Source organism: Cynoglossus semilaevis, chromosome 18, assembly GCF_000523025.1.
Source record: "Cynoglossus semilaevis isolate Cse_v1.0 chromosome 18, Cse_v1.0, whole genome shotgun sequence".
Classification (NCBI taxonomy): Eukaryota; Metazoa; Chordata; class Actinopteri; order Pleuronectiformes; family Cynoglossidae; genus Cynoglossus; species Cynoglossus semilaevis.
Window position 1 is genome coordinate 14775878 of NC_024324.1, and position 10716 is coordinate 14786593.

Sequence of the window (10716 nt, forward strand, 5' to 3'; positions counted from 1 at the left end):
CCATGGATGCAATGGAGCTGGTGGCGACATTTTCTGATTGGCTTGGCATTGTATGCATGATTTTACCTTGTTTTCCAGGTCTAAATCCATTCTTGGCCACCAGACATAGGATCTTGCCAGACTTTTCATCCTAGACACCCCTGGATGTGCCTCGTGCACTTCCTCCATGATCTGTGAGCGGCCTGGGGGAGGTACGACCACCCTTGTCCCCCAGAAAATGCAACCATCTTGTAAGCTCAGTTCATTTTTCCTTTTTACATAAGGCCTCAACTCCTCACTTTCTACCACTACGGGCCAGCCTTGTAGCAGGTAAGTTTTTACCTTGGCCATTACAGGGTCTCGCTCGGTCCACTGCTTGATCTGCACTGCAGTCACTGGTGTTTCCGACAACTTCTCTAATAAAAAAATAGTCTCTGGAGGCACGCAAGTCGTGACTGGTGTCTCGGGCAATGGCAGGCGACTGAGAGCGTCCGCATTCGCATTGTCCTTTCCTGCCCTGTACACTATGGTGTATTGGTAGGCTGACAACTTTAGTGCCCAACGTTGGATTCGGGCGGAGGCGAGGGGTGGGATGCAACGCGTCTCACCAAACAGACTCATCAGTGGCTTATGGTCTGTATGGATTGTGAAAGGACGGCCATAGAGGTACTGATGAAAGCGCTTAACTGCAAATACGACTGCCAGACCTTCCTTTTCTAACTGTGAGTACCCCTTTTCTGCCGCTGTCAACGTGCGTGAAGCATAGCCAATAGGCTTCTCAGAGCCATCTCCCATAACGTGGGACAGCACTGCCCCTACCCCGTACGGCGAGGCATCACATGAGAGGGTCACCTCTTTGTCTGGATCAAAATGCACCAGCAGTTTTGCCGAATGGAGCAGTTCTTTCACCTTATTGAAAGCTTTCTCTTGTTCATCACACCACTGCCACTTTGTGTCATTGTGCAGTAGTTTGTACAGCGGAGCCAAGACCTTTGAGAGGTCCTGCAGGAATTTGCCGTAGTAATTCACCATCCCCAGAAATGATCTGAGTTCCGTGACATTCTTGGGACTCGGTGCTTCTTTAACAGCTCTCACTTTGTCTTCCACTGGGCAGATGCCCTCAGCTGTTATCCTATGTCCCAGGTAAGTAACACTCGGGACCATGAACACACATTTCTCCCTTTTCAATCTCAGCCCGGCCTCTGAGAGCCTCTGAAGCACCTGCTCCAGATTCCGGAGATGCTCAGCTTCTGTAACACCTGTTATGAGCAGATCGTCCAGGTAGCATGTTACGTGTGGGATGCCTTGCAACAGACTGTCCATTGTCCTTTGAAAAATGGCAGGGCTGGACGCCACTCCAAACACTAGGCGGTTGTACTTAAACAATCCTTTGTGTGTGTTAATGGTGACAAACTCTTTGGACTCCTCATCTAACAACAGCTGCTGATAAGCGTGGCTCATGTCCAATTTTGTAAATGACTTTCCCCCTGCTAGTGTTGCAAACAGGTCATCCACCCGTGGCAACGGATACTCCTCCAGCTTTGAGACCTGGTTCACGGTGAGTTTATAGTCCCCACATATGCGCACTGTCTTGTCTGGTTTCATAACAGGGACAATGGGAGCTGCCCACCTGGAGAACTGGACTGGCTCAATGACGCCCAGCGCCTGTAAGCGCTCCAGCTCCTCCTCCACTTTCTGTTTCATGGCATAGGGTACCACTCTGGGCTTATAGAAACGTGGCGTGGCATTGGGGTCAATGTGCAGTTTAACTGTCATCCCCTTGCACGTGCCTAGCTCATCTCTGAACACCTCACTGTACTGCTGTAAAATGTCCTCTGTTGTGCGCATGTACTTCACCTCATGCCAGTTTATCTTAATTTTTCTGAGCCAGTCCCGGCCCAAAAGACTGGGGCCACTACCCTGGGCTACCACTAGTCTCCCCTCAGCCCTCTGATCACTCGCTGCAATGCTCACCTTCAGCACTCCTAGGTGAGGTATGGGCTGGCCAGTGTACGTCCGTAGCTTGAGCTTTGAGGGAGTCAGTGGCGGTGGCTTGGTCCTCCATGTTCTCCTGTAGGTCTCCTCGCTGATGACCGACACTGTTGCTCCTGAATCAATCTCAAACTTGATCTCTTTTCCTTGAACAGTGACTGTGGCATAATATGGCATAGGCGGTACCTCCTCAGTTTCCACTGCAAACATGTCAATAGAACACAAAACCTCTTCTTTTTCCTCCTCTACGTAATGAGTGGCAGTCTGATTTTGCTTTGCCTTCACCTTTTTAGGGTTATTTTTATTTTTAGCACCTCTGCACTTCTTTTCTAAATGTCCTTTTTTCTTACAGCCATGGCAGACTGCATCCTTGAATTTGCATTCGTTTGCATAGTGAGCTCCACCACACCGAAAACATTCAACTGGCCTGCCATATTTTGGCCCGTCTTTCTTTACATATTGCACTGCTACCGGCGCTCCAGTATGCCCTTTTTGTATGTCTCTGGCATTGCTAGCAGCCATTTCCATGCCCTGGGAAATCTCTAGTGCCTTTTTGTAAGTTAATATTGGTGATGTCTCACTCAGCAAGCGACGCTGAATTGCATCATCATTAATGCCGCATACAAGTCGATCACGCAGCATGTCGTCTAACACTGCTCCAAATTCACAGTGCTCTGATAGCTGTCGAAGCTCTGCTACGAAGTTAGCTACTGATTTACCTGCCTTTCTGAAGTGACTGTGGAACTTGAAACGCTGGACAATTACCGATGGTTTCGGGTTGTGGTGGTCTCCTACGAGTTTTACCAAGTTTGCATATGGAATTTCACCTGGCTTCTGTGGCGTAGCTAAGTTTCTTATCAGCTTATAAGTCTTTGCTCCACACACGCTCAGGAGAATGGAGCGCTTCCTAGCCTCCTCAGTTATTCCGTTAGCATCGAAAAAGTGTCCCAACCTTTCCTCGTACTCAGTCCAATCCTCGTCTCCCTCCACATATTCACCGACTGCCCCAAACGTCGCCATGCTCCCCACAGATCGTTGTACTTGCCCGCGTACTGTTGGACTGACGACCGGCTCTCTGTCGCTCTCACCGAACAACTTCAGGTCCCCCGCGCCGTTGTGTCGTTCCACTCCACCGCTGTCTCCAGTTCACCTCGTCGCCAAAAATATGTGGTAACTTGGGCAATAAGAACCACTGACACAAGATGTCGAGTTTGCACTTTTATCCAATTCCAAAATTCCAACATACAATATTTTTCCTGGGAGCTAACTGACACCGGCACCTGCAGCTATCTTCTTCTCTGCCCGGAAGTAGCGAACACACTTCCTGTTTCTTCAGGTCCGGAGGCGACACCTTGTGGTACTTATAAAACAGTGGCAACATATACTGAATACAACAGCAATGTTAGAAGGAGAGCCGTGGCCATAACTCCAGTTTACTTACTTGTAACAAAAACTTAATTAAAACAAGATTTCACAACTTCACCTTCTGTGTCTCAGTTGTTTTCTGTATCACTGGGTCTCCAAAACTCCTGCAATTTTCCTGGTTCTCTGCTGCTTTGCTGTTGCCAGGCTCCAGTGTATTCTGATAAGCTGCAAGTCTGAAACCTGATGCCTTTAGCCTCCAAGATATCTTTAATTTTGGTGTAAGCTTTGCTTTTCTGTACCACCTACACTGGGTAGTCGTAATCAAAGAATATGGTTGTGTTATTTAGTTTAATCCATTTCTGCTATGCCTTTTTCAGAATCATCTCTCAGAAAGTTGACAATTATGGATCGTGGGTCAGGTCTGGTCTCCTTGTATTCACTCGGTGTGCCCGTTGCATCAGTAGGCTGATCCCCTCAGGTAATATTAGTTCCCTATGTAGTAGTTCCTCAATAAAGCGTGCCCTCCAAGACCCCAAATGTTCTCACATTATTTCTACGAGAGCTACCTTGCAAGTCGGTTACCTTTTCTTGTAACTTCTTCTGTTCTCGAAGCACTGCCAACAGCGCTTCTTTAGCTTCCATGTTAAATGTCTCAAGCTCCTCAATACGTGCCTGAGCATTGCTGAAGTTTTTTTTTGTCTTCTTGTAGTCACGGCTTACTTGTAGTTTCTCTTTAACATATACCATGAAATTGGCAAATTCCTGTCTGAAGTTAGTGTTGAGTTCTACTTTGAAAACCACTGGGTCGTTTTTCATAAGTTTCCTTCTCTCTTTAGTGATATCTGCTAAATATTTATGTAGCGTCTGCTGTGGGGCTCTTGTCCCTCTGCCATCTTTGGCATCCGCGTTTGTTTCCATTACGAGTTTAGGCTCACTCTTCTGTGTTTTCAGATTCCTTCGGCTACTCTGCTGTCTGCCCCTTTTCATTCCTTGTTTGAGTAAAATTTTGAATTTGGTTTGTTGTTAGTTGGAGCTGTTATTATTATTATTATTATTAGTCTAGCGGAGCTTCTATCTACATTGCCATCTATTTCACTGCTCAACCAGAAGTCGATGTTTAAAACCCTTGAACATTGAATAAATATAGTTTGTGGGAATCTATCATGGCAAAAAATGATCTGGTTCATATCAGCCATTTGTCTTTCTCTTTGTAGAAATTCTCTGCCCACTGTCGTGTAAGCCCTAGGTAATGGTTTGGCTGATTAGGTCGGTAATCCAAGTACAAACGTGTTGCCGCCTTCTTGGGTACAGCTTTCTCAATCTGTGTACCGTCGTGCCACTGGTTAAAAGAAGTAATGGTGACAATTTCTGGTCTGACAGATAGTGTTGCCTGGAGGGAGGTCTCATAGTAACGTCCATTTACCCGATCCCTGGTGTTATGTCTGTTCCATGGTCGGACAGCTGTGTCTACATATCCAGGACCCACACTTGGGACGAAGAGCAGGTTATTTGCATCACAGAAGCCCTTGATAGCTTTCCAGTTCTGGTGGGAGGAGCCAAAAGAAAAACCATTGGAGGCAAAGTATGTGTACATGCCGTCAAACCCGCCAGTTAGAATGTCATGTTTATGGCGTTCCTCAACTATCAGGGCCATGAAAATGGCATCGTAAGGTGTTCCTCTGATGCTGTGTGAGCCCTTAGCAGTCAGCAGTTTAGCCCAGGACTCTGGTGGTGTCAGGTAGGAGTCATAGACATAAAAGAGAGGAAGAATTTGCCCGGTGTTGGACCTGTATCTGTAGAAAGCACCATGTTTTCCATACCTGTGGAAAAACAAAAGAGAAGTTCCAGCTTTTCTGTGCAACTGTCTATGCTACAAGCGGCCGTGCTTGAATTAAAAATCTTCAGTTGTTTTGTACTTCCATAGTGATTCCATGTGCTGTTAAACTCAAGAGAGAAACACCTTAGAAAACAGAAAATTGAAAAAAAAAAAATTAGTTCCATTAGAGTTCACATCTGATGAAGGAAGAAAAGTGGTGATATTTTCAGACGATATTTTCGAAGAGGGGGGGGCAGAGCGTGCAGACACGGCATATTGTCCAAGCTGTAAATGTTTTACAAGAGACTGCCAAATAAGGGTGAAGGAGGTAAAGGGGGGCATTATTTTTAATTCTCACTATCGTTTTTGCTGTCGGCGATTCAATCTGCTTGAAGCAGCTGTAGCAACACCCCACAGTGCGCCCCCTCACACACAAATTCTCTACAAACAAATTGACTACAAACAATTTCAAACTAATTAAGTAGAATTGGATGATTTTCCATGGTACAACTAAAGATGTCTCTTTGCACACTAATGTGCTATGCCATAGTGGTTGGAATCACTGCGCTTAATTTACCTTAGGTATGTGTGCTAGCATGAAGGTTTGTGAGTATATGTTTTAATACTTGTACTACACAGCAAAGGGAAAATAATCTGGTATAGTGAATTGTGGATAAGAGGAAAAGGCTCACTTTTCGGTGATGTACTTGATATTGTCATGCAGAGTCTGCTCCGTCCGTCCTTTGTATAGTTGCATGTGAAAGGTAACCTGTGCACAAAAAAAAAAAAAAAACTCTGAAATCATATAGATATCATCACAATGAACAGTAAAGAAATTGATTTTTATCTTTTGGAATTATACTCAACAGAGCCACTGATTGTCATCATCCAACACTTTGATTCGTTTTGATTCCAGTTATTACAATTTAAATTCACTCCTACAGTTAGAACCTATAATATGTGTTCAGTAGTATTCCTTTCTTATTATGTCTCTCTCTAACTGTAGCCTTTTGAGTTCCTTTATAATGTAAATCTTTTTTCACAGGCCAACAACAAAACAATAAAAACAGGAGCAGGAGCAGCACAGATATGACTACTACTTAGCCCAGGAGTCTAACATAATGTGAAGTTGACACATCAAACAACTTGAACATCTGTGATGCTGAGGACATCGTGAAACTTCTCAAACCTATAAAGACTACCACCTTATGTGATAATGATTGTGTTGTATCAATAGATTAATAAAGTTTATGTGCCTGGTTATAGTCTTGCACATGATAGTACTGTTGTAAAAAACATCTTGGCCATATTTTAGTTGTGAAATTCCATTTTTATATAACAACATGTAACAACTGGTATTTACTGTACACATGCTTTCAATTGCCACTGGTTCAATAGAGTAATGGAAAGGGGGGAAAACATACAGTGATCCCTCTCCTATCGCGGTAGTTGCGTTCCAAGACCCACCACGAAAATGTATTACTAAAGTAGTTGTTATATTATTTACGTATATATTTACCGTTTACGAATCTTCCCCACACTGTTATCAACCCACCCTAGACTGTATTACCCTTTCCCACACAATTATATACACAATAGAGTTGTATAATGGAAAGACATACATATTACATAAATAAATTAAATACAAGACGCGCGGAGGTTGGTGCTCAGCAGCAGGAGGGAGAGCAGGGGAGTGGCGACAGACACAGGTGAGCACAATTCGAGTAATCAAGCCTCTCCTTATATTAGTAGAAGCCTGGACCAAAGAGAGTGGAGAGTGAACAGAGGAGTCCATACTGGCCAAGACTGCAGGAGCACATGCTATTGTAAAGAAAAATAAAGGCTGCTAACAGATGCGCGGAGGTTGGTGCTCAGCAGCAGGAGGGAGAGCAGGGGAGTGGCGACAGACACAGGTGAGCACAATTCGAGTAATCAAGCCTCTCCTTATATTAGTAGAAGCCTGGACCACAGAGAGAGGAGAGTGAACAGAATTAGGGTAAACTTTCACCAAACACAGGAACACAAACTTTACAGAAACGCAGTGGTGGACAGACACGGGGAGATGCTGAGAGATGCTACAATGCATAAGCATCAGTGTGAGGAACAAGACAACATGCTCAATGCTGTGTTTGATCTTTAGATAAACAAAGTGATGTCTTTTAGTTTATTTTTTGCTATATTTTTGCTGTTTAATTTTTTTAGGTTAGAAAATGTTTTATCACAAGAATAATAAATACATTTTTTACTGTAAAATACCACAATGTACCGTAATTGTTGCAAGATTGGAACAAAGACAAAAAATCAGCGATTTACTGTACTGAGGGAGCGAAAGGAGAACCGCGATATAGAGAGGGACTATCTATCGGCTGATAGATTACCTTGATGTTATGTCTGTGGGCCGCGTCCATAACAGCAGAAATCAGGTCTTCAGTGGGTTCCCCGTGGTCATCTGGTACCCCAGGAGGATACCAGGACAAAACTAGCACTCCTGAAAAAGAACAGAGTGGGCAAGGTGAAGGGGAAAGTTTTAGCTTAATTCAGTGGTTCCCAAACTTTCTGGTCTGCGCCTGCCCTTAGTTTTGAAAAATGTTTTTGTGCCCTCCACTCAAAACACTCACTGGTGTACAGTGTTCTTTACCTGCGGCAGCTTCTACTATCTGGGCCATGTGTGACTCAAGAACCTCTGGATCTCTAGAGCTGTAGGGTCCCAGCTCTGGGTAAAAACTTGAGGCAATGTCTTCAGGGGGCGTGTGCCCGCCGTGGACATGGCTCGCCGCGATCTTTGGGTCCCAGTGTGGCACCAGCACATGGTCCCAGTGAATGTACTTGTCGTCTACGCTGGGGGAGCCGTACCAAAGGTAGTAGAAGATGTGCACGTCGTAAAATATCTTCTTGTCGCCATTCGACGTGCTAATGTGCATCTTTGTGTTGCCAAAACTGCCTCCCGAAAAGTAGTGAGCCTGCGACACCACCGCCTCTCTGACGTCCAACCGCCGTTTGGTAAAGTCACTGCTGGGGGCGACGTTCGAGAAGCCATGGCTGGGTCTTAGCGTCCGTAGGCCCATCATTGTGCCCAAGACAAAAAGCGTGAAGAGGAAAAGAGCGGCCAGAGGTTTTCTGCGGAGCCGCGTCATGCTGCTTCGCTATCGTTGATGCTTCGCTTTGTTAACGCCGAACACACGCTACAAACCACATCATCTTAATTTACAGGTGCAGGGAGATCAGCGGATGCGCAGACCCCCGATGGACAGTTAGGCCACAGCCATGGTGCATTTCTTCTCCCTCTATCGTTTCACCTTAATAAAATAAAATGGAAGCAATCAGTCCTTCATTCCATTCTTTTGAATCACCGAGTATTGTATCCAAAAACTGGAACCACTCAAGAAAAAACAATCCTCGTTTTAGAGTGATATTACTCCACAGGACGATTTTTGTCTTCTTAACTTTCCGTCTCATCATCTTCATCACACACGTCTAACAATCGCATCTCATCTGTGTAAACGTTAGCGGTCAGTCGACGTTATTGTTGTTTACTACATCGTGACAGTTCCGGAGTACATATAGATCTAGATAAAATAATACCCAAGCATTTGTGATTCTCCGGGGAACTGATATATAATTAAGAATGCGAACATCAGCTGTGTCCTCTCAGTTGCCACACAGCTCAGAAATCCAGCACCATACAGAAATGTAGCGAATACAAATTAAAATCCATCTCTTATTTACAGACATTCAGAATTTTATGCTAAATGTACAGACACTAAAAACCAGTAAATCTTTAATTGAATGTGTTAATTATACACGATAAAGAGAGAATTGTCAATTTTTAATGATCACTCGAATTCTTTCTGTTCCAAAGCTTGATAAACTTGCAACCGAAATTCAATTGATATTTTTTAACCGAAATTTCATTGATATTTTCACTTCAAAAACTATTTCAAACAAAAAAACTGTTCAGATTTAGATTTATTACCTGCACACCTCACTGTCCTTCAAGTCAATGCAGTACAGTACCGAAGTTCGTCTGTAAGGAGAATATCGTTTGCATTCTAGAACAATTTGTGTCGAGATACACCTCCGTGTCTCGTCCTTTCGCTGACATACTGTATGTGGTTTGCCTTATACTGAAAGGTCCTAGCGGAAGTCCTCGCGTGAATCTATCGCTGCGCGCTGCAGCTCGCACTCATGTCTGACAATACTGCTCTGAAGGGAACGTGTACGGAGGTAATGGTTGGCGATGAACCTGCGTTAACAGAGTAAGAGGTAAGGGAGCCTGACAGCATGATATGTTTGAGCGTGTGATGATCCGGTTCTGCAACGCATTAAGCACTATTGTCTCGGTCGCGGATTCGCCGCATGGCCCGCGCGCGCGCGTGTACATGTGTGCGTATTTTTGGGCTACAATTTCATGATGACACATACATGCACGCACACGCAGGACAATGAAGTGTCACGGATATGTCTGCGTCCTTACAACTCCACCTTCGACATTATGATCATGTCCTCATATATATATATATATATATATATATATATATATATATATATATATACATACACATATATATATAGTGTCAGACAAGAGACAGTAGGTCTTTGTTAGCTGTCAACGTTGGAGGCTAAGTCAAGCTAAGTCAACCGCTTCTAGTTTATTAGCATGCAACCTTTCTGGTTTTCCTGTCGCCTTACAGGAAGTTTCTAATTTCGTGAGAAAGACGTGATTATTTTCACAAACTGTTACTTTTTTCAGTTTAATAATCAGTCAGTTTACCGACACTAGCACTCGTGTTTTCTTCACTTTTTTTTAGCTAAGATACAAAATGTGTTCCTGTTATTATGACCGTATGTGGTGTTCAATATACATCATTGTCATGTGAAATTAAAACGTTATTTTTATTTAATTTGGATTATTACACATTCATGTCTTGGTCAAAGAAGAAGAGGAGGGCGTTTGGTTAGGAGAAAAAGAGGAAGAATAGAAGTGTTGATCTGAATTTTGGAACTCTGAATGTAGGTACAATGACAGGGAAAAGTAGAGAACTAGCTGATGTGATGGAGAGAAGAAGAGTAGACATTTTGTGTGTGCAGGAGACCAGGTGGAAGCGCAGCAAGGCTAGAAACATTGGAAGAGGCTACAAGCTGTTTTATCATGGTTCAGATGAGAAGCGAAATGGAGTAGGGGTGATCCTAAAGGAAGAATATGTAAGAAATGTGGTAGAGGAGAAACGAGAGTCAGACAGGTTGATGTGTGTGAAGGTAGAAATAGAAGGAGTGATGATAAATGTTATTAGTGGTTATGCCCCACTGGGGGGCTGTGAGTTAGAAGAAAAGGAGAAGTTCTGGAAGGAGCTGGATTGGATGATAGAGAGTATCCCCAGGGAAGAGAGAGTGGTGATTGGAGCAGACCTTAATGGTCATGTAGGGGAAGGGAACAGAGGAGATGAGGATGTGATAGGTAGGTTTGGTGTTAGGGAGAGAAACTTGGAAGGACAGGCAGTGGTAGATTTTCGTGAAGAGAGTGAGTGAAGACAGAGCAGAAGATCAAGTTTGTGGAAACTAAGGAA

At 43.9% G+C, this 10716-nt stretch overlaps 3 protein-coding genes across 5 annotated transcripts in view; 1 reads left to right on the forward strand and 2 right to left on the reverse strand.

Annotated features, from left to right (window-relative positions):
• Positions 1–4460, reverse strand: part of LOC112486267 (uncharacterized protein K02A2.6-like) — a 20432-nt gene extending 15972 nt beyond the window's left edge. The window contains exon 1 of the mRNA XM_025065352.1: positions 11–4460. Coding sequence (XP_024921120.1) covers positions 11–2991 — 2981 coding nt within the window. The 5' untranslated portion in view covers positions 2992–4460. The remainder of the gene's footprint in view (positions 1–10) is intronic.
• maneal (mannosidase endo-alpha like) lies at positions 3177–9260 on the reverse strand. Of its 2 annotated transcripts, none has more exons than XM_008332127.3 (5): positions 9126–9260; positions 7791–8448; positions 7531–7640; positions 5845–5921; positions 3177–5156 (listed from the first exon to the last, which is right to left on the reverse strand). In XM_008332127.3, the coding sequence occupies exons 2-5, from the start codon at positions 8284–8286 to the stop codon at positions 4520–4522; spliced, it is 1320 nt and encodes a 439-aa protein (XP_008330349.1). In that variant the 5' UTR covers positions 8287–8448; positions 9126–9260; the 3' UTR covers positions 3177–4519. The 2 variants fall into 2 exon arrangements, with proteins under 2 accessions (XP_008330349.1, XP_016896678.1); XM_017041189.2 differs by lacking the exon at positions 9126–9260 and adding an exon at positions 5253–5296 and having other exon boundaries at positions 4919–5156; positions 7791–9015.
• A 43-nt stretch (positions 9261–9303) lies between these two features.
• The window catches only part of pdik1l (PDLIM1 interacting kinase 1 like), a 17696-nt gene continuing 16283 nt past the window's right edge, over positions 9304–10716 (forward strand). For both annotated transcript variants that reach the window (XM_025065267.1, XM_025065268.1), the window contains exon 1: positions 9304–9415. The gene's annotated coding sequence lies outside the window, so the exon portion shown is untranslated. The remainder of the gene's footprint in view (positions 9416–10716) is intronic.

What these genes read in the sequence shown, in the direction of transcription:
- maneal (XM_008332127.3), bottom strand. Translation starts at nt 8,286, where the DNA reads ATGACGCGGCTCCGCAGAAAACCTCTGGCCGCTCTTTTCCTCTTCACG. An exon ending in CCCACAGACATAACATCAAG is followed by an intron (nt 5,922 to 7,530) that starts GTAATCTATCAG and finishes TTTTGTGCACAG; the next exon opens with GTTACCTTTCACATGCAACT. An exon ending in ATCAAGTACATCACCGAAAA is followed by an intron (nt 5,157 to 5,844) that starts GTGAGCCTTTTC and finishes GTTTTTCCACAG; the next exon opens with GTATGGAAAACATGGTGCTT.